The sequence below is a fragment of the Phoxinus phoxinus genome (assembly GCF_949152265.1).
Source record: "Phoxinus phoxinus genome assembly, chromosome: 2".
NCBI classification, from domain to species: domain Eukaryota; kingdom Metazoa; phylum Chordata; class Actinopteri; order Cypriniformes; family Leuciscidae; genus Phoxinus; species Phoxinus phoxinus.
In genome coordinates, this window is record NC_136877.1 from 37,564,688 (window position 1) to 37,588,810 (window position 24,123).

General features: G+C 38.5%; 1 protein-coding gene across 3 annotated transcripts in view; it reads right to left on the minus strand.

The window, feature by feature from the left end:
• The window catches only part of rras2 (RAS related 2), a 42,146-nt gene that overhangs the window by 5,536 nt on the left and 12,487 nt on the right, over positions 1-24,123 (minus strand). For 2 of the 3 annotated variants that reach the window (XM_079584036.1, XM_079584037.1), the window contains exons 2-3: positions 4,956-5,043; positions 1,541-1,643 (exon numbers count right to left, since the gene is read on the minus strand). In XM_079584036.1, coding sequence (XP_079440162.1) covers positions 1,541-1,643; positions 4,956-5,043 — 191 coding nt within the window. Of the gene's footprint in view, positions 1-1,540; positions 1,644-4,955; positions 5,044-21,494; positions 21,555-24,123 lie in introns of all 3 variants that reach the window. The other variant, XM_079584038.1, reaches the window with a different exon arrangement.

Genomic DNA, 24,123 nt, shown 5'->3' on the forward strand with positions numbered 1-24,123 from the left:
CTAATCACATGTGTGCCAAACCGTGGGGCCTGGTCCTTACAACTGCGATCCGTTGCACCCCTAATAATTAATGAAGACACTTATCATCATGATTGCTATCTTACCAGAGATGGAGAAAAATCCTACTCCAATAAGTAAACGTGTCCCTGTCCCCAAATATGTTGGTACTCAAAAGCGCTTCCCTCCACATGAGTTTCACATTCTAAATAGCACACATCTGAGGCGGCGTTGGTGACACGTTTTATTAGTCGTTATTTTTTATTATGAAAAAAGTAATTTAATTAAATGATCAATCACATTGACTCATTTTACAACCCTACTAGCCCTTTATTTAGACTTAAACCCTTCTCATTCATTTGGTGAGAAACATGGCTTTTTGAGGAGTATTTTCACATCCTGTCATGCTGTTGGCTATATGCTACTATACAGTAGTATACACTATACTATACACTATATTCCAGTATTATGGCTAACGATTAATTGATCGTTAAATAAACAATGATCGATCATGGAAATGTTTTATAAATTGACATCCCTAGTTCACATACATATATATATATATACTGTATACGTATATATGAATCAATAAATATATTGTCCGAAGTAGTGACAAAAAGTCTTGGGACATCTTTCTCATTCTTTAACTTTGTGGAACAGTGGTTATTTTGCTGAGACACCTGGTGTCAACTTGAGGGGAACTAATAAAAAAAAAAATAGGCCTTCATATTGGCCGATAAACTCAAATGGTACCAAATCATGCATCCCTAGTAAGGGCATTTTCAGAAATAATGAAATGAAAGTACAGACACATACACCCACAAAGCGGAGCTCTTCTTCCTCACAAAACCTAAAAAATAATGCAAGCCCACCCTTCCAGCTGAAAAGCAACTATCTCTCTGTGTTTTGGGCCACAGAACTGCATTACAGTACACAGGATGACACAAGGTCACTCGGTTCTCATGCCTTTCCAATAAACTTTCCAGTAACGCCGTAAGACGGCTAGAAGCCATCATATGGAGAACAGTGTGTGTGTGCTGGGGAGGAAGGACATTGATATGAGGTCTCTGTTGATTCTAACAGTTCGAGCAGTTTAAATGTCATGCAGGAGGAGGAAGTGCTTGTTCTGGAGAGACTGCGAGATTGTGTGTTCAGAGAAGCTGGTGCCATCAGCTCTGAGCAGGGTAATGTAAACGAAGGAAGGAAAGACTGTTTACAGCATAAACACACAGTGGGAAGGACCCTAAGAGGGCACAAACACTCCCAAAACGGCTGATCACACACCAAATTCCTTGAGCATACACACTGCAAAGTGTGTGAGATCTGTTTATTTGCATTTGCTGGGTTTCACTCAGACAAAACCTGGGGCATAAATTAGCAAGCCTCTAATTTTAGTTATAGAAAATGTGAAGGGGGGGGGGGGGGTCATTAATAAAAATGGAAAGACAAAAACAGAATGAAAGTGAAACTGAGACAGACATTGTAGGGGAAAGGGGAAGAAAGAGAGAAAGTTGAGAGAAAACATGAGTGGAACATTGCTCACCTTCCCCGGTCAGTGACAGAGAAGACGAGAAGGAAGCCCTCCCCTGTCCTCATGTATTGTTCTCTCATGGCTCCAAACTCTTCCTGTCCTGCTGTATCCAGGACTAACAAATACAGAACATCCATGTTAATCACCCACAGACTCACTTTAGCCACATCACCAATATATGTTTGAATACAAGTGTTTTCATTATGTAAACGATCTTCTATTATATTCATATTTCTTTATCTATGGCTTAACATGGTTCTGTGTCATGTTGTATATGGCAATGTTCACGCAGTGTTTAGGATTGACAAGTATATTTACTAACAGGTGTGACTCTCAAACAGCAGATTGAATAATTTATGTATGAATGTAACAAAAGTCAGACCCCTTCTTTTAACTTACAACAGCTTGAGTGATGCCAGTAATAAAAGGCCTCATTTGTTTTCACGATCGGATCACTTTAAGAGACTTGATCGCTTTATATGATGAACAGATTGAATTTATTCACATATAAACATTGATCAGCGAACATAAACAGAAGCTCAACTGAACCTGCTTGACAAATGAGAACAAATCTCTTGAGGAAGCTCAAATGTGCTGCGTAACACACTGGAATGAACCTAACTGGTTCTTGCAGAAGCTTAAACGTGCCTCTTAACACAAGAGAATGAACCTCATTGGTTCTTGCAGAAGCTCAAATGTGCTGCGTAACACGAGAATGAACCTCACTGGTTCATGAGAAAGCTCAAAAGTGTTGCGTAACACACGAGAACGAACCTCATTGGTTCTTCCAGAAGCTCAAACGTGCTGGGTAACACACAATAATTAACCTCATTGGTTCTTGTGGAAGCTCAAACATGCTGCATAACACACGAGAATGAACCTCATTGGTTCCTGCAGAAGCTCAAATGTGCTGCGTAACACACGAGAATTAACCTCATTAGCCGTGTTTCCACTTTCAGGCCAGGGCCGGGCCAGGCCGTGCTAGTGCATGCTAGTGCGTGCCAGGGCCAGTCGCGTTTCCACTATCACTTCCGGGACTAGATCGGGGCTAACGGCCAGGATTTCTGGCCCGTCGAATACCTTGGGCCAAAGCGAGCCAGCACGGGCTAGAGGAGTGGTTACGAACAGAGGTGGAGTTTACCTGAGTCGGAAGAGCCGGATGATTCTGTCAGCATTAAAGACTTTTAAAATAATTTAACTCACTCACTTTCATGCTTGAATTCCTTCTGTTTGTGATACGATGTGGATTCTGATCACCGTATAAGGTAGAAATATTTATTAAATTCAATTCAATTAAATTCAAATTTATTTGTATAGCGCTTTTCACAATACATATTGTTTCAAAGCAGCTTTACAGAAAATGCATTTCAGAAAGGTACATGGAAAAATACAGTTAGTTAATCATGTATTAATTTATACGCGATGCAAAAGACTGCGCGGTAACCATTACCATAGTAAGCATAGTAAAGCATAGTAAACGCTTGAAGATACGCATAGTAAAAAAAACATGGAGAACGCTTGAAGAAATCAGACCAATTATAAAGGCTATCACAATCATGTTTTTATTATCTGTCAGTAGCCTGTTACGTATAGTCTCTTTATACCGGACTATCATAAAATAAATTAACTTTTTTTTCGGGAGCTTCCTCTTGTTTCTCTGACTGAAAATATCTGTAGCCTACTTGGAGTCGAGAGAGTGCTAAAGCTCCTCAGGTCGTATTTTGAGTTGACATATATTTGTAGAATATTTGTAGAATTATTCTTTCTAAATGTGATGTAAATATGTCCTGTAACTACCAAATAAACAGAAACAGACGTGACTGAAGAAGTAGTGTGTCCTCTTTCTTTTGTGAAATAGACCTAACGGTAATTTATTTCTGTGTGACTAATGTGCAATTTTGACATAAATTGATTTATTATGATCAATGTATCACTTTTTATTGTAAACCTGTGGTAAAACATCGATGATTGGATTTTAAATATCCAAGTAAACAACAAAAATGCCAGCAAACGGTCACTTTTATCATGTTTGTTTTGCGATGCACGCTGTTTCCAGTGATTTCTTTCTGATTCGTTTTCTGATAAAACTTCCATTTGTTGGTGAAATGATGGGTTAGTGTGATGTTGTTCCAGAGAGGCGTGTTACGGGTGTGTTTTAGTGAAGCGCTGTGGAGCTTCTGGTCCGACAGTGGGAACGCAGGCCCGGTGCTACTGGCCCGAGGCTATTAGCCCGGCATGGCCCATTTAAAGCTCTGGCCCGCACTGGCCCGACAGTGGAAACGCGGCTAGTGGTTCCTGCAAAAGCTCAAACAGTCTGTGTAACACACGAGAATCAACCTCATTGGTTCTTGCACGTCAAGCGAACATGCTTCAGTTTACCACAACTGATGAGTGAATCGATAAATGTTTATATGGAATAAAGACCTAAATTATATCTGATCATCATATAAAGCAATAATGTCTCTTCACATTTTTTTGGACTAAACCACTCAATTCATATGGATTAGTTTTACGATCTCTTTTATGAACTTTTTATAGCGTCAAACTGGTAGTTGTGTAGCTGTCTATATGGAGAGTACAGAAAACTCTCAGATTTCATCAAAATTTCTTCATTTGTGTTCCGAAGATGAACGAACGTCTTACGGGTTTGGAACAACATGAGGGTGAGAAATTAATGACAGAATTTTTATTTTTGCGTGAACTAACCCTTTAAACCCCATCTCTAAATGCTCACATTCATCTGCCTTTGGTTTTAAGTGTAAAACTCCAATCAACAACCGATGGATAAAACCAAGTCCCCACTCCTCACCCTACGTTTTTTAGACGATGCAATCGGATATTGTGATATTTTTTATGAAAATATTTTTAACATCGTCCAGTCCTGGTTCAAACAAGACCAGACAAATATAACTGAATTTAAAGTGTACAAGTATGCTTATACCATGGTCTGGGTGAATACTCGATTCTGATTGGCTGCAGGGTGTCCATTAAAAAGTGATGTAGGACACCTAGTAAATGAGTTCTAAAACCATTAGATTTCGATTGTAAAACTAATTAAAATATAAACTAATGTTTTAAAAAAAAGTGTTATTTGGCAAGTGAACATGGTATAAGCGGGTTAATGCCCTTCGAGGTGTCCATTGTCAGGTATTAATGGACTTCGGCGGAGACAACCGTCCGACGCGCACGCCTCACCGTCGTCCATTAATACCTGACAATGGACACCTCGAAGGGCATTAACCCTTACATAATGCATAAAACAACAACAAAATGCACCAGTTTCTCTGTAATATATCTGGTCTCTATTATGTATTATCACATCATAAGGTGCTTCATCTTTGCTGCCGGTTAGCAATATGTTGTTTCCCAACATCCTGAGTGATTTGTTTGACAATCAGTCTCTCTCCTTCATCTGTGGCATACTTACTGTCCAGCCGCGCAGGCCTATCGTCAATCACGCACTGCTTTGTGTAGGAGTCTTCAATCGTGGGGTCATAGTCAGTGACAAAGTATGACTAAACACAAAAGGAGAGAGAAAATAAACACAAGAAAGGTCAATATCACATCAGATTCAAAAAGTGCAGTATGAGAAGCTAGATGTGTCAAGACATGTGTTCAATGTTTGTGTCGCATCCTGTCTCCCAAGACAATTTAATCTTGTGGGATTTTGAAAGTATAGATGTCCCTTCACAGCATATAATATCCCACAATCCTATGCATGCGGTTTGGCGGAGAGTGAAATGAATAAAAAGCAGTTGAAAGAATTTTATTTAGAAACGTCTTTTTTTAATGGCTCAATTTCTACCAAGGAATAAGCTTTGTAGTCATCAAAAAAGTGCTTGTTTATATCTAAAGCTCACTTGAATTCATTGTGCCTTGAAAGCTTGTCTGAAACCAGTTTCCCTTTTGAGGAACTTTCATACACAAACATCATTGACTTCAGCTTTGATTCAGGGATCTACATGCATAAAAGAGTACTTGTTTTGAAAGCTATGCTAAATGAGGGCTTATACTCATAACACAACCCAACAGACAAACTGTTCTGTCTCTTCTGAAAAATAAAAAAAGATATCCGCCCTTGTGTGTACAGTGCAAACACAGACTTCATGTCAACATTATTTGTGTGGCCCTCCGTTTGGGGTTGATAATTACAGTTAATTAACCGCTAACTTTTTTTGTTTCCACAGGCTGTTTCCATGCTAATCTGAACGCGGTATCAGTTTGTAATGAAAGGGGGAGTTGTAAGGAGGCATTTTTCACATTTTTCCCATATTTTCTGCGCCTCCCCTCCCAGGAGGCTGTTTAAGTGACGACAGCTGAACGTTATGTTCAGGCTTGTCTTTGTGTCAACTGAACACATGCTCATGCTCACACACAACAATGCCAAAGCAGTAGCTTCCTATTTCAAGTTTGACTATTGATGTTCCTGTAACTGCTAGTCGAGTAATCTGTTTTTAGCGGCAAAACGAGAAGCACTCCAAAAATGAGAGTAGAGCTCTGTTCTCCTTTCCACGTCAACCATTCACTGAGGATGGTTTTAACTTCTAAAAGAGAATATAAATCTATACTGCAAAAGATATAAATTGCACAAGAAATTAAGACTTTTTCAAAGAACGTCCTGTATACTACTTTACTATTATTTTAAATAATTAATATTATTTAGAAAATAGTAGTAAAGAATGAGTAGGTTACTTCTGACTGACGGTATATGCACCCCAAAACAAGTGTGGGGTCAGTAAGAAAGTCGCTTATACTCACCAAGGCTGCATTTATTTGATCAAAAATACAGTAAAACCCGTACTATTGTAAAATATTATTATTGCAATTTTAATTTAGTTTTCTATTTTAATATATTTTAAAATGTAATTTATTTCTGTAATGGCAAAGCTGAATTGTCAAGAGCCTAGAATTTTATTATTATTAGCAATGTTGAAAACAGTTGTTCTACTTAAACTTTTTCTCTTTTTTTTTTTAAAGATACTTCGATGAATAGAAAGTTAAAAAGAACAGCATTTATTTTAAATAAAAGCCTAATGTAACAATAGACATTTATTTACTGTCACTTTTAATCAATTTATTTTGACTGGTGGTAGGCTACACATCCTTGCTGAATAAAATAATTCATTAAAAAAATTAAAAAAAATAATTTACTGACCCCAAACATTTGGACACTCACAGGACTGTTAATTAATGTTTAATCCCGTCCGAATCTGCCATGTCTGTTTTTTTCCTCACACAACCTCAACACTCCTCTGAGAAATCTAATCCCGTCTGAATGTGAATGTCTGTGATTGCTGATGTTGTATTATCCTAACGCTTCTCCTCATGTGTTTTTTGACCTGCTATCACCAAGCTACCGTTTGCGCACCAATCTTTGGCATGCTGTCATGTAATTTCAATATAGATGGTATCGGACGGAAAAAAAATTGCGAGGACTGCCAGTTTTAATATCAGTGTCAGGTAAGAGTAAGATAGACTACTTGTCTAGATTTCTCTACTCACTTATGCAAGTTTATTATAAACAGCACTGCTATAAAACCGTGAAGTTTACTTACCGTAAATGTTTTTTTTTTTTATATATATATAATAAATTAAAATCATATCAACCACTAATAAACATAAGCGGTGACGCACGCACAGCACATGACCTTCTGTAACGCCCACGTCTAGAAAACATCCACGTCCATCCAAATTGGTGCATTAAATCAGACGTCGAGTGAAAAAAATTGTAACTGGCCCGACAGTGGAAACGCAGTAACAATTGTAAATTGTTTAGAAAACTAGTTGTGTCCAAATAGGGCTTAAGTCTTGTGTTCAGCTGGCTGAATTTTTCAACAAATTTATTAAGGACTTTGCAGGGAAAAATGCTGCCAATTTACACATTACAATTTACACTCAATATTCAAGATACATTCTTTGAAAACAAGTCTTATGTGATTTAGCTTTTTAGGTAAATGTATTTGCTTTGAAGCTGCAGTACAATTCGGTAGAACTTAGAATAAAAACTTTTCCTAAATACTCACTTATCTGCAACTACTCTGAAAACAGGGATTCCCGCCCTAAACTGCCAAGTTTTCTGATTGGCTTGTGCAGGCTGTGGTCAGATTCATTGGCTGTCACAGAGACATGTGATATCACACGACATCTATTTCAGTGATAACTGTCAGGTATACGGACATTTTCCAGTGATCTATTCCAAAAGCTGCAAAAAGAATAGGATTATTTGCAATGTACTTCTACAACAAAAGTGCATCAAAGTACATTTGCAAATGTTTTTGACATTGAGCAAATGCAGCATGCGCATTGACAAAGAAGCCTGTAACCACTCGCTCTCTTTTCTTGACATCAGTCATCCTTTCACACAGTGGCTCCTCTGTATGCACTGCGTGCAAGACTCCATCACGTCCACTTTCCACTGTTCAATAATTCATCAGCAGTGCTGCATATGCAGTCGACTTCATCGCTCACTCGTCGCAGTGGGGATACGGGCAGAATGAGGTGAGAGAGAGCAAGACAGATGGACAGACAGAGAGAATACCTGCTGCTAATTCCAACAAACTCACAATATTTTAAGCACTGCACCTTGCATTTCAGTCACGCACTTTAAAATATGCACATGTGAACACAAGAACAAGGCACCTGATTTCGTGACAATGCTACAAACGATTGAGAGTGAAAGTGACACCATTGATGAGTAAGATAGAAAGTGAGCTGAAAAACATCAGTCTGCACACCAAACCTTTAGTCATGATGCAACATGGGCGCTTACACATTCCACAGAGTTTTCTGTAGAGCAACATCTTTCAGAGCTTCAACTTGCAGCATGGCACGGCAAATACCATACACACGCACACACGTCCACACGCACACACACACGTCTGGTTCGCTATCATTGTGGGGACTCTCCATTAAAATAATGTTTTTTATACTGTACAACCCGTTTATTCTAACCCTTTACACTAACCCTACCAATCACAGAAAACTTTCTGCATTTTTACATTTTCAAAAAACTATTTCTGTATGATTTATAAGCTTGTTTCCTCAATTTAGGTCCCCATGGTGACACGAGTCCCCATGAGTCAGTGTGCATCAGGTTGAAGTCCCCACCGGGATAGAAAAACAAGCACACACACACACACCCTTACCTAGACCACAGTTTTTAAGTTTGATTTCTGTTCAATTTCTTGATGTCTCACTAAATGCTCACTAAAGCATTTTGTAATAAATGTTGTAATTACAAAAATACAGTAATTACAATAATATTGTTAAATATAATTGCAATTTAAATAACTTTCCTATTTTAATAAATGTTTTAATGTACTTTATTCCTGTGATGGAAAAGCTGAATTTTCAGCAGCCATTACTCCAGTCATCAGTGTTGAATGATCCTTCAGAAAACATTCTAATATGCTGATTTGTATAGCTAAATAATTAATGTTGAGCTGCTTAATATTTATGTGGAAACTGAGATACATATTCTTTTCTTTAGATCAATTTAATGGATCCTTGCTGAATACAATTATACATTTCTTAAAACTTTTGAATAGTTATAGTGAAGCTAATTAAATGGCATACCATAAGTCCTAAAAAAGTCCAAAAGGAGGACTTTGTCAGATTTAGTCAACTTCTACGGACAAGTCAAAGAAGAGCTAAGTGTACCCACATATAGTCTGCTTTGATCAGGCGTAGAGGGTCTGTGGTTGAAATGCAAGCTTTGTTCAAAGTCACACAGTAGCTGCGGGTAGCTGTTCAGTAGTGCCCACCTGTACACATCGCCGACCCGATGTCTACCTGTCGTACCTTTGCTCTGTGCGACAGCACGTCCCTGTTGACCTTCATCAGATGTATGAATGACCAGAACTAATAGCTAACTCAAACAGTGGGGGGTCCATCTGCTTTGGCCCTCACACAAACTCTGCCACAGAGAGTGTTTGTTCTAAGAAACAACCATCCTAAATGCAAATCACAGCTCTTCTTTTCAATAAAGCTACTATCTAGCCCACACGATTCAGCCGAGCTCTTGCTGTCATGTGTGAAAGAGTGCCGCTCTGTGACTGTACCAGTGCAGACGATCCCTGCTATAAACACTTCAGTCATGTCGTTCAGCCTTTTTAAGGGGGCCCCCAAACTCCCTGAATGCTCTATAAATGCTCTCGGTGCCAAGGTATACCAATTAAAGAGTGCAATCCAAAGTTTCCAACTGTCATATAACTCTCGGCTGCCATAAAGGGTGATCCGAGCCACCTGACGTAAAGCATTTTAGGAGAGGAGAGGAAAAGGCCCACCCCAGTGAGTCGAAACCAACAGGGCACCTCCAACATTTGGCGTAAAGGAAGGAAACTCCACCTACAGGGCTAGCAGCCAGCAAAGTACAGTCCTCTGGGTGGTGATGATGATTTCACAAAAGAGATATTCCCGTTCCGCCCACCCTCCCACTGCACACAAGGACACTCCTTTCCACTTCAGTCATTTCTCTTTCTTTCTGATTTTCAACACCCACCTATCCCTCCATCCATTCATGCATCCTCTATCCACCCAGTGAATTCATACCTTTAAACAGTAAGCGCTTGTTTGCCTTGGAAAAAAAGATCGGTCCAAGTCAACCGAGGTGAACCACAGTCAATGCAATGAACAGCAGTCAGACTGGGGTGTGTAGTCTTAGAGCGATACAAAGAGGTAAGTAGCCTATCTGTAACTGTCTTAGACAATAAAATACAAACATAAAAAAGTGCAACAAACTACACTTCTTCGTTATTCACTCCCTAAGCAGAGATGCCTTAATACATCGATCAAGCTAACACATATTTCAGATATGAATCAGATACCATGCATTCAGTGTAAACTGGCAGGAATCCATACAAATTCACCTCAGCATTCACCTCACCTTTGATGAAACTTTAGGTGATTATGTAAGCATATGTGCATATGCACATTACTGTTTGTATGATTATTTTTAGGATATTAATACTTTTATTCAGCAAGGACACATTAAATTGATCAAAAGTGATAGTAAAGACTTGCGTTGTTTGTAACAAAATATTTCAATCTCAAATAAATGCTGTTCTTTTAAACTTTCTACTTCCTGAAAGAATCCTGAAAACAATGCATCAAAGATTTCATTTTTTTTTTTTAAATCAACATTGCTAATAATAAGAAATAACTCTTGATAACCAAATAATAATAATAATAATAATAAATTGAATTTGTATAGCGCTTTTCTCAAACTCAAAGTCGCTTTACAGGGCTGGTAAAAAAAAAAAAAAAAAAGGAAGGGCATGGGGCTACGGATAGGCACAGGTGAAGAAATGGGTCTTGAGGCGGGACTGGAAGATGGTGAGGGACCCAGAGGTGCGGATCTCATGGGGGAGGGAGTTCCAGAGCCTGGGAGCTGCCCTGGAAAAGGCTCTGTCCCCAAAACTGCAGAGCTTGGATTTGTGGATGCGGAAGAGACCGGCTGAGGTGGATCTGAGGGACCGTGACGGTTGGTAGGGGGAGACGAGGTCAGTGAGGTATGAGGGGGCCAGGTGATGGATGGCTTTGTAGGTAAGGACCAGGGTTTTGTATGTGATCCGGTGGGAAATGGGAAGCCAGTGTAGTCAATCAGCATATTAAAATGATTTCTGAAGAATCATGTGACCATGATCATCTCACCATATATATATATATATATATATATATATATATATTAGGGGTGTGCCAAAAAAATCGATTCACAGAAGAATCTAGATTCTCATTGGCAACGATTCAGAATCGATCTGAAATGTCCAAGAATCGATTTAATAAATAAATAAAATCAGCTGGCTGTTCGCCTCCATTTTTGTAACTAGCCTATACGGGACGTGAGCGGCAAATCACTAAAACAAAAAGGAAGCAAATGGATGAGAGGGAGATCTTTCGTTCCTACCATTTGCATGTGTTTTAAGTCCTGTCAGAGTTTAACAGGGCATAAGAACGAGCAGAGAGAGAGAGAGAGACCCGGCCGCGCGCGCGCACTCAACCGAGCGCTGTCTGCTCTCTCTCTCTCCCTCGCGCATATGAATCAAAATCATTTAATACGATGGTGTCGGGAAAAAACTCTCCAGTGATGAAATGTTTTCTGTGTTGACAAATCTTGTGCGATATCCTAAACTGCCGAATGCATTGCTTGTTTTTTCTGTTTACATTTCATTGTGAATGCTGCTACGTCAGAGCGGCCAAAGCGTCAACAAGATTCCCCGTATACTTCTTGACAAGCGTCCTTGACAGGGCGGCCATAGCTTTTTTGCAGCTCAAGTCGGCGGCGGTGTGAACGTACAGTCAGCCGCCAGCTGCAGACCAACGCACACTGCAGTGCTTCACGAAACTCCCTGCCAACTCCGAGAGGGCAAAAAAAAAAAAAAAAAAATCGGTCTATCGCTGCTTCATCGCCAGGTAGCTTAGGGGTAGGACTATTATTCATTTTGAAAGAAGCTCTTTATTTTCATAACTTGTTATTCTTTAAGTTACTGTGTCTGACTGAGAAATATAGATGTTTTTTTGTCTTCACCGGTTGTGTTCTACATGATATTTGTGGTAAACTGCATCTATTTTCAACCATTTTGTATTATGAAGAAGCACTTTTGTTTTGTTCCAACTTATTTTATAGCTAACGTTAGATACTAATGAGTAGCAATTGAGAACCAGACAATGTTTTTGATAAAAGGCACTTCCCTGAGAATTGAACTTAATAAATGTGAAAAAGACACTTTAAAGTCTCCGTTTGTCATTCTGTATAGCAAAGCAGATGAGAGTAGATCATGATCAGAAACCCGATTAGAAATCATTATGGATAAAATCGAATCGAATCGTTTTGAATCGAAAATCTTTTTGAATCGAAAATCGATTTTGAATCGAATCGTGGCCTCAAGAATCGGAATCGAATCGAATCGTGAGATGGTAAAAGATTCCCACCCCTAATATATATATATATATATATATATATATATATATATAAATATATATATAAATAATGCACACACTGGCATGGCTAAAGGGGTTCTCGAAGCTGTGCATGAATGAAGCAAATCCATCAGACTCTCACCTCTGTTTCTTACTGTACATGTGTCTGTATATATGAGTAAGAGTAATGGAATATGCATTTATAGATTCAAGGAGTACTGCTGCTTTAATTAAAGCCAGACTTTCGTTGTGCAGCCAAATCACGTCCTCGAGGGCATCATGCCAGGCCTTAAAGCACTCACTTTCTTTTAAAGGTAGGGTAGACGATTTTTGGAGAGGCTAGCAATAGCAAGCTAGCTTTGAAAGCATAAGATCCAAACGTCCCTTCAGAGGGTCTCTAAAGCCACGCCTCCTTCAAAACACATGGACGCATACAGCAGAGAACAAACAAAACAGTCACGAGAGACGGCATTAAAACTGCTACATGTCTCAGTGCACATAACATAATAATGAACAAACTGCAACTGAAAGAGCACTGACCTGTACCACCTGACTGCTGTGGATTCATTTTGGCGTTGATCGATAAGACGATAATAATTTTCGTATGGATCCATGGATTTCAATAACCAACAAATATTCCAAATACTACTTTTTTAAAAAGATATAACAAATATATAAAAACGTATAAATGTGAAAGCAAAAGCATAGTAAAAGGAGAGAGCATGGTTGTATTCCTCCACTGTATCGACTTTTCTGCTGAATTATACATCAATGCAGGATTTCCAGTTTACCATTCAATACAGCTCATTACATTTGGGATACATGCTACCATGAGACAAAGTTACTTCTGGGAAAGAAGTATATTCCTGGCCATAATTTAATTTTTATGGGCTCCAGGACACAATGAGAGAAGAAAAGACAGATTCATCCAGGAATGAATTCATCACAGTAGCGGACCGCTGCAGACAGTGCCAGCTTATAGTCTGAGACCAGCTGCTACAAGAAGAACCCTTTTCTTGTAAAGAAGATGAAAAATAGGATGGTAAAGACAGGGAGCTCAGGGACTAGTGACAAATTGCAGTTCCGCTAAGTTGTTGAATGATTACCTGAAGCCATTGACCCTTAAGCAATGTTTGTAGCGCTCTCCAGTAAACCAGTTAAGCATATCAATCATGAAGAGCAACCTGTAACCAACAATCTCCTTATTCAACTTTTACCATGACGACCTCTCGACATTCATAGGTCTTCACACGACTGACCTCCTCACAAGCTAGTGGACGAGCTTGGCCTTTGGCAGCTGTCAGTAATCACGGGCAAATAACTGTGATGGGAAGGTTAAGATGAAGCAGATGGACTGCGTGGTGCTGGTGTCCACACCGTGAGTTCAGGGCCTGCATTTCCCTCTCGTTCAGTACAGACCGACTAGCACACAAAAGAGCCTCCATTTCCTGGGGAAACGCCTATTTTTCCCATGAGCTCATGCATCAGCCAAAAAGTTCATTCAATGACAACAATATGAACAAGAACAAGGAGTGTATAGGGAGTAATTGTTGAAAGAGCACGGGGATCGTAATGTTTCTGGCCAATGTTTTCAATAATGATGTAGTGTACAGTATCATCAAGTGTAGCTTAAACGATCAGAGATGCGCAGAGAATCAAATAGGGCTCCCTTTAAATTCAGAGTTGTAACTTGAATTGGCCACACCCCAGGTTAGTTTAATTTAAATTTAAATTGAGATGACGCAAAGAGGAATTCACAAAATTGACATTCAAAAAAATTCAATCAACACGTGCCCTGCGTTCGAACATGCCTATTTTCCTAGTATAGTGAGATGAAAGCACACAGATGACATACTACTTACAACATTTTGAACTTGCAAATCCGCATCCTGTCAGCTACCTTAATTCTCACTGCTCGCATATTCTGTAACAAAAATAATTGTACTGACACTCATCCGAAAACTGAGGGACACAGTAAACTTCCTGTTGACATCATGTGTTTCAGATGAGCAAATGCATTTCCATGCATTTTTTCATCACACGAACTGCAGCTTAAGGCTGAAAGCTAAACCAACAGAATGAATAAGAAGACACATGACTCTTTATTTCTGTATGTAATGAAGGATTCTAGCTGATTCTGGATGAATCCATTGATCATTCCCAGCAGTGGTCTGAGCAAATCATCTGAAAGCCCTGGAAACTCCTTAGAGCAAGTCAAGCGTAAAAACCTCCAACTGTGGGTGAGGGAATCTACAGGTGCCTTGTTATAAAGTAAAAACTAACATTAAAGTCACACAAAACCACATAAACAGACATTAGGCAAGTCCAAACCATCATAGCATACAATGTGTAGTGAGGACACCTGTGAACCTGTGTTTTTGAAGAGGAGCTTCATAAACCTGAAGTAGTTCAATGGAGTCTGTTGATGGCCCTACCAACATGAGGAGCATCCCTGCAGAGTTTAAAAGAACAGCGAGACTAAGAGAGCGGACCAATAGTTTCAGGGCTTCAATCATGCTGCAAAAGAACAGCGTGGTCTAAACGCTCAGTTTGAACTCTCCGGGGGGTCCTAAAAGACACACGACCAGCAACCGCCCCTCTCAACACACTCAAAGAGCTCTTTTCACGCAACACGCTTTTAATCGAAGGCTGACCGCTCTACGTCATCATGGCCTATATATTACCACAATTTGAGGAACTGGTTTCCAGTTGTGTAACACACTTCCTTGTCACCTGGGTAGATGGCTTTGTTTTAAATCACACCAAAATGAGCAGAAGCACAGCATCACTCATCAAGCACAAACACTCTCAGCCTCCCTGTGAGCATGTTGCTAGGCTGTCGTTGTGGCCTCTGATTTTGTTGTTGCGAAGAGAAAAACAGACTTTTTGTTTCGGTTGGCGTCAGTCACTGAATGCTGGGACTATGGTATTCTCTTTTTAGTGGCACAACAAACTAAAGGGGAGTACACTTCAGTTGCCATTGCTTGGCTGGCCAGGGAAACCAATCAGTCATGGACCATGGTTAAAATGAACTATTTGACCTCATTCTTCACAAGTAACTTGGTGACGCCACTAATGCAGTAAAAATATCCTATGCATGATGTAATACATCTATTCATTTCCATGTGATGTCTTTAGAATAGCAGAAAAGCCACAGAGGATCCCATATGTTGGTCTTCAGTTTCAAGTTACTCCTCACAAGTAAACCATACTGAGAAAGTCGATGTGAGCAGTGCTTGACTCGCCAACAAAATGACTACGTTTACATGTGCACCAATAATGCGATTATTTCTAATAATCAGAGTAAGGGCTTAGTTGCAGTAAGATGTTTACATGACATGAGCAGAACTCTTCACTCAAGTTTACATGCAATTTTTATTATTCAGATTATTCGCTAATAAGTATGGTTATACCACAGATAATACAGTATGCATGTTACAGGATTTTGTTTTAATCTACTCGCATCAAATTCAAAATATTTTTTTATGGACGTACTGGATATTATTCGGTATCGCAATGCTGGGTTTGCCTGCTGCTGCAGTGTTCTTCGTGCCGTCTGGATGAAGATACGGAGCAGAGACTGCACAGCGAGTGCTGTTGACAAAGTTTAGCGATTTGGAGAAGAGAAAACTTCCGAATAATGTTACAGAGTTCATTCATGAAATTGTGTGAACAACACACGGCATCCGTGTAGAACCGTGCACTTAGGTCAGAGCGGTAATAATGTGATTAAGGGGTTTACATGCCTGTTTATTGTGATTAAAATCAGTGTACCACATAGTTTAATGAGAATATGGTTACTATGATAATGAGCATTAATTTGATCGAAGTATTGCGCTTACATGAGGTTTAATCGCAATATTGCCAAAATCCCATTATAACTGCATTATGAGCGTGCATGTAAACGCACTCAATGTTAAAGTGTATATCCATAAGCTAACACTGGTCTCTCACCATGACATCTGCCCTGTTCTCCACTGGTTCTCCTCACACCAAAACTCAATATGTCTCCTCTGACCGTTGTGTTGTCAAATCCTGGCCTGTCCCTGTTCTCTTGGCTCATAATTATATGGCTGAGGTCCGTCATACACTAAACATTTACAATTTCCTCAGCGTCCGAACTGTCATTGCGATCCATTACTTTCCTATTGTTCAAATTGGCCGCCCACCCTCCCGTTACATCACTTCCGGTTTGGAAGACTTTCGAGATGCGGAAGTAAAATTTTCACAATAACGACTCCAGAAGCCTTATTAGTGTATTTATAAGTATACATTTAAAGAGAATCTAGTTCCTACATAATTTTTCTATACATTGACTAACTGGGGGTTCTAACTTGCAATGTGCCCTTTAAGGTGTTGTGGCTGGTTGCCAGGGCAATGCTATGTGGTTGCTACTATTTTCTAAGGGCCTTTAATGTGTTGCTATGCGTTTGCTAAGGTGTTCCCGTTGGTTGCGATGTCTGGAATTGCCTCCTATACCCTTATATAGTGCACTATTTGAGCGAACAGGCATTTGTAGTTGTGTCCAAAACCATAGTGGACATTATCGAGTGCACTCATTCAACTCTTAATGCCCCACAGTAATGAGTGCACAACTGATGTGCACTCGATGGCTATAGAGTATCAATGCACTGCTAGAGTCATGCCAAATGAATTCCCACGTCTTGGCAAAAGATAGTGTCTGATATTTTATAGATGTTAAACTGATAAAGAAAACAGGATTTCACATTTCTGAATCTCGCATGAACGTGGGCTTGTGAATGTGCACAGGAGAGCAATGGTTGGTAGCCCTACTGCACTGTAAAATTTCTTAAACATTGCATTGTTTTCACCAAAAGCAATAACTTGGTGAATGGAATTTATTGAATTCACTCAACCATACATAAATGTGCAAGAAGATTTGGGTAAACTATTTTTGGACACAATTGAAATCACAATCCACGTTCATTTACACTTGTAGCACAAACAGTGTGAGATGACTTACATGACAAAATCTAATCCTTTGGGTCAAGAGTTTGTTCATATTCTCACCTCTTAAGTATGAGCAACACTAATAGTGACACTCGCCTTGGCCAGCAGCACTAATTACCGGACCGTTTCAAATTCCAGGAAGAACATGACACAGAGTTGGATGAAGTCATGTGTTAGCATACTGCAGTCATTAAATGCTTGGAATGTGGAACGAGCCAGCCGTGTCAAAAATGACTATCAGCAGCACAAGAGGGCCGAGAGCTGTAACCCTCTTGACCCGGGTCTAATCAAACAGCCTTCTTTTATGGTTGCTCGACACTAACCACCCACACGGTCAGAATTCCTCTGCCACCGCAGGGACAAAAGAGGACTTTTCTCGTCAAAAAACCTTCACAGAGCTTTCTGGCTACGTAATATTACAATATTTTAGAAGTTAAAGAGAGGCTTGTGTGTTGTTCCAGAAAGACTAACAGAATGAGATCTTTGCTTGGCAGTCTGACAGAAATACAGCGCTATTACCGTTTTAGGCCAGCGGTCTCCCAGTGCACAGAGAACAGAAATGCTATTAAAGCACCAAACTGCCGCTAATAAATAAGAACTAATGGTACTACGCACCAACTGTCCTCATGGGCCCTGAAGTTTGAGAAAGAGAGTAGAGAGCAGTACAATTCATAACCATTTTACACCCAGGGAAGCTGATACGGATCACCCTAAATCAAAACGCTCCTCTTTCCTAAAAATCATCACTCTATTCTGACAGAGGAATTAGATCCTAATTCCCGAAAGAATGTTTTTGTTGCTGAAGATTAGAGGTTACCGCAACCAGAGATATATGAGTGCAATCTGGGGTCAAGTCCTGCAAAACAAAAATATAAAATCCTTTGGTAGGTTATGCCAAACGTTTATCAGACACACTTGACATGTGTCCTCCGAGGCCAAGTGGTTCTAGTGGGCCACATGCTCTCTGGGTCGTGAAGCAGGCTGTGAGACACACGTCCGTCACCTGTTGAGGAGCTCTCTGGCCCCCTGCTTTCTATGCGACAGCCCTACAACAGCTGCGCTGTCTAAACTGATTCATCAGACTGGGAAGATCTCCTGCAGTCCAGTGATCAGTTGGATACGGATGACATTGATGATGTGTGCTTTAATTAAGCAGCTGAAATTATTACGCAAATATTTATTATATTAAATGATTATACAAAATATATTATGAAAGGTCCTCAATTATTGCACTACAAAGGCCGTTGGCTGGTCCCAGGAAATGCGATTATTAGAATCACTGAGCCTGGATTTCTGAAATCCTCAGTTCCTGTCAACTCCGACAAGCGACAACGTGAATGAATTTCAGGAATCCATGGCGTTGGATTACTATCAGTTTGTCTGAACTATAAGTAAACAGCTTACAGCTAACATGTGAGCTTGCAGTCGATTATAAAAAGGGGTAGGGTTTGCGGACAAAATGACTGGAGTCTGCCATACATCATGAGAGAGAAGTCTTGTCGTTTCAGCAGAATATAGAGTGATATAGAGTGGTTACACTTTTTTTAAAACTTTTTTTACTCAAATAAGTACTAAGTTTTATTAATTAACATGCATAATTTCATGCTGGGCTAGAGCTGAGGGGAGTGGGTGGCTCATACTGGGCTAGACCAGGGGACAGGGTGAGGTATGTATGAACACTGAGGGCACATGAGGAATGCAGGGAAGGGGGCTGATTCACTGGCCAGACTTCCGGGGGAAGGCGCCATTAAGTCAGTGACTTAAAGAGCAGCTGAACTGTAACTTCATCAAAGCCCACTATAAAGCCACTGACCCCGTGGCACGTGCCTGTGTGGAAAATCATCAGGGCAGGCAATGCCAAAAGGCTTAAACGTTGCTCCACATCACAATGAAAGAAACGCTGAAAGAGAGTGGGGGGATTGAGCAACTGCAATTGTCTGGGGGTGTGATATCAAGTCAGCACTTTCACAACATCCCCCGTGTGCGACTGTTCCACCCTTACTGCCACAATAAAGACTTGCAAGTTACCCACCCAGCTTCAGAAAGTAAATAACTTTTCAACCAGCTTGCAAAATAGAATAGAGAACAGTTCTGTTTCAATATTTTGGGGTTGGTAAGATTTTTTTTATGTTTTTTTAAATGAGTCTCTTGTGCTCACCAAGGCTGCATTTATTAGATTAAATATACAGAGGAAACAAATTATGAAATATTATTTAAATTTAAGATAACTGTTTTATATTTTAATATATTTAAAAAAGTAACTTACTCCGGTTTTCAGTGCAACATGATCCTTCTGAAATAATTCCAATATGCTGATTTGCAATATATAATTTCTTATTACCGTTAAGGTAACACCTTACAATAAGGTATCATTTGTTAACATTAGTTAATGTATTAACTAACATGTACTTTTTGTAAAAAAAAACTATAGTAATACTATAATTGCACCTAAAGGAACATAATAATAAAATAAAATAAAACATGTCATGACCCCTTTAACTAATGTTAACAATTACATTTTAATAATGTATTAGTAAAAGTTTAAATGAACATTAAGATTAATAAATGCTGTAGAAGTATGTTCACTAAAGTAGTTAACTAATGAAACCTTATTGTAAAGTGTTACTTACCATTATGAATGTTGAAATGGTTGTTCTGCGTAATATTTTTGTGTAAACTGCGATTCTTTGATGAATAGAAAGCTTAAAAGAAAATATTTTATTTGACATAGAAACCTTTTGTAACATAATACATGTATTTAATTGGTCTTTTGATCAATTTAATGTGTCTTTCCTGAATAAAGCAAAGTATTTTAACAAATCTTACTGAACCAAAAAATGTAAACTGTAGTGTATCGGTATATATATCCCCCAATAATAAATGTTCCAACCATCAGAGCAATTAAAGCTTGAACTACAACTTAAATGTAAAATATATTTAAATGTATCTAGAATGTGTTCTAGCATTAGAAAAAAACACTGGACGTCCGGTAACAATGCAACAGAAAACAAAAAGTTGAACTACTTCAAACTTGACGCAGTGTCTATAGATCCTGATGTTGAAAAAAAAAACTGTGATACATGATGGTTGACGAAAGATGTCAGTCTGAAATCACCTGTAGAATAACATTTTCTTTAAAAATAGTCTAGACTGGAAGCAAGAACACTTACTGTCAACACGTAAGTCTACCTCGGATATATTGACAAACTTCACTGCAAAATTAATTTAGACGTATGTTCAATGATACATTAATTTAAAAAAAATGCCATATTGATTGCTAAAGTTACTTTTTGTAATGTCAGTTATTTACAATAATAATAAATATAGTGGGGTTTTTTTAGCAAATATCTGATATTGATATCCAATAATTGATTGATTATTACATTTAATTGTAAAATTTCGAATCAACTGACTAGTAAAAATATCATGTTTTTGTGGAACAGAGACAAATTCACAAAAAATAACGAAGTGTTTTGTCAGATATATCAATAAGCAGATATTAAATCAGATGTCAAACTTATGAACATGCTCAGCCGATGTTGTGGCAGACAGTTTGACATGACAGATCTCCTTATATTCCCCTCATTTAAACCTAATAAACGATTAGCGTAATAGAAATACAAACATTCTTTGGGAAAAAACAAACATGCATACTAATTTGCACGATTCCAAGAAAAGCATTGTTTAACTTCAAAATCTACTCATTCAAACATACCACAGATTATATGTTTGTTACGCAATGGAAATGTTGTTTTTTTCTTCTAGAGTAGAAACATAGAAAAGGTGAGGTATAATTTTCAGAGCACAGCGTAAAGCAGACAAGGTGTGAGTTATGATTCAGTCAATAGATGTTCATCCAGCAGTTAGCGCAAGTAAACAGGATACCTCAGAAGAACGCGAGCCACATAAAAGCCACAGAAGTTAACGAAAGAGGCAGTATGCGAGTGAGAGATGTGTGTGGGCGCCACTCAACAAACATCAGACAAACATAGCCTACATACCCTCCCCCTCTCGTGAAGAGTCACACTCCTCTCCTTCAAACACACACATACTCAAAACACATGTAACCAAAACTTACCACTACTGCAAACTGCTACCCTAACCAGTGCAGAGCTGTGTTTCCAGAAGCAAGGCAAATCTGAAAAGAGTGACTTCATTTAAATGAGGGCTGAAAAACATCCAAGAGGTGTATTATTAGATGAGCCGGGGCGTGTATAACCTACAATAGACGGGCAAGTAAATGAGGTACGCCATGTGCTCCATTTCTTATGATGAGGTGTAGCCTCCTGAGACACTGCGATGAATTGGCCTGTCGCTGTGCTTTATTAAAGAACCGGATAAGTCAGCACAGCGGTGGATAAGCTACAGCTGGGACGAAGCGTAACCCCTTTAAGAAGTTTATGCTTACAGCATCTGCCTAATGTGCTAGTTTGAATCAATGGATTTCTGTAAGGAAGCCGATATGAGTATCATGGTGAGGCGTCTGGGCCTCTTTCTCGATTTTAAATAAACCAAAGGCCTCATGTAGACGTTCCTGACTGGTCTGATCAAGGTACTATTCCTTAAAGAGGTCATCATATATTTTTAGGACTTTTATATTTTTCCACTGAAATCCATTTAATTCAATTCAATTATTGAATTAAATAATGCTTTACATGTGAGTGCTGTGCTCCAGTTCTCAAACAACGGTTTGTGGGTTTGTTATTGTGTCAAATATAATTTAAAATAATTAAAGACAGACAGACAGACAAATAGACAGATGCATTCAATTGATCAAAAGTGACAGTTAAGACATTGTTCCAAAAAACTATATTTCAAATAAATGCTGTTCTTTTAAACTTTACATTCATCAAAGAACTCTGGAATGTCAAGTGTATCATGGTTTTCGATGACCATTTTTGTAAAAAAATTATTTAGAGTACTGAATCGGCCACAGAAACGAGTACTCGGAGGGCGGTGTGTGTACGGGGGATGGGGTGTGTCCATCATGGCCATAATGAAAATGAATGTTGAAAAATAAAAATATGACTAGAAAAAGAACTAGATTAACAATAATGAATCAATGTTCTAAAAAAAGAGACATCTTAAAAGGAATAGCTGCATGAGGTGAAGCTCAAGAGTGAATGAAGATCAGTAAACTGATGCCCAGTGCACATCTTGCACTTAACTGTATTTTCATGAATAAAGTGATTCCAGGCTTCACTGCACACTTTCAAATCCATTGTTACACTTTATTTCGCCGGTCTGGATGGCATGCTGTCCTAACACTAACCAATCAGACATCAGGTACTGGCCGAAATGCTGCAATAACCAATCAGAAAAAAAGTCACTGCGATAATCGTTTTCAGCATCGGTCGTCTCGGTCACGTCCGAGAACTCCAGTACTCGCACACATCCCTAGTTTTCAGCACTATTTTCAAAATTTTCTCATTTTGATAATAATGAGAAATGTTTCTTGGGCACCAAATCAGCATATTAGAATGATTTCTGAATGATCATGGAACACTGAAGACACTAAAGATTCTGAAAATTCATCTTTGCATTACAGGAATAAATTACATTTTACAATATATATGTGAAATATATATTTAAAAAAAAAATATATATATATATATATATATATATATATATATATATATATATATATATATATAATTAATGTGTAATATTTTCGTTGTTATTTATTCCCTTGGTCACTGGAACATTAGATTTAATGAATATGTTCATTATAACATATCCAAATAATGTAAATGCTTTTATAATATTTATTGTTGTTTATTATACATGTGGGCAATTGTGCAATTGTGACAAAGAATTTCCCCTTGGGGATTAATAAAGTATTACTGAGTCTGACTGACTGACTGATATTAAAATAGAAAAAATATATTTTAAATGTTATTTCTCAAATAACTATAGAGAATAGTAAAAATGTGAATTAAAAGCGAAAACACATGATATAAGCAGGAGGAAGTTAACAACACTACGGACAAAACAATGATTGTATGCGTTTTAAAAAGAAGTGACTTCGTTAGAGCACCATTATAGCCTTGTTTTAGCTTACAACATGGAACAGAACAGAATTATAGACTGTTAGCAATAAACAAAAAGCATGAATAAATAATAAATAAAGTGCAGCATTCTTTGTCTGCTTAAAGAGATTCATTAAATCATCAAAATCATTTACTCTCCCTCATGTCATTCCAATGACTTTCTTTCTTCTGTGGAACATAAATGAAGATTTTGAAGAATCTTGGCAACTAAACAGTTTACCATTGACTTTTTTTAATCCATTAAATGAAAGTCAATGGGAACCAAAACTGTTAGGTTACCAATATATCTTTAAGTTCCACAGAAGAAAGTAAGTCGTAGAAGTTTGGAACGACATGAGGGTGAGAAAATGATAAGTGAATTTTCATTTTTAGGTGAACTATCCCTTTAATCTAGAATATCCAAATCAAGGCCATTAGGGGGTATCTTGCTACAATGTTTCTGTAATTAACCAAATGTGAACAATTGTCAGGCAAACAACAACAACTCACAAAACGTCACACCATTAGCGTGACACTAAATAAGAAATGATTTGGGGAGAATGGTACATGGATTGCATTTATATAGCGCTTTCACAGACCCAATGGCCACGAAAGCGCTTTACATTTAGCCTCACATTCACCCATTCATACACAGACGGCGGTGTCAGCCATGCAAGG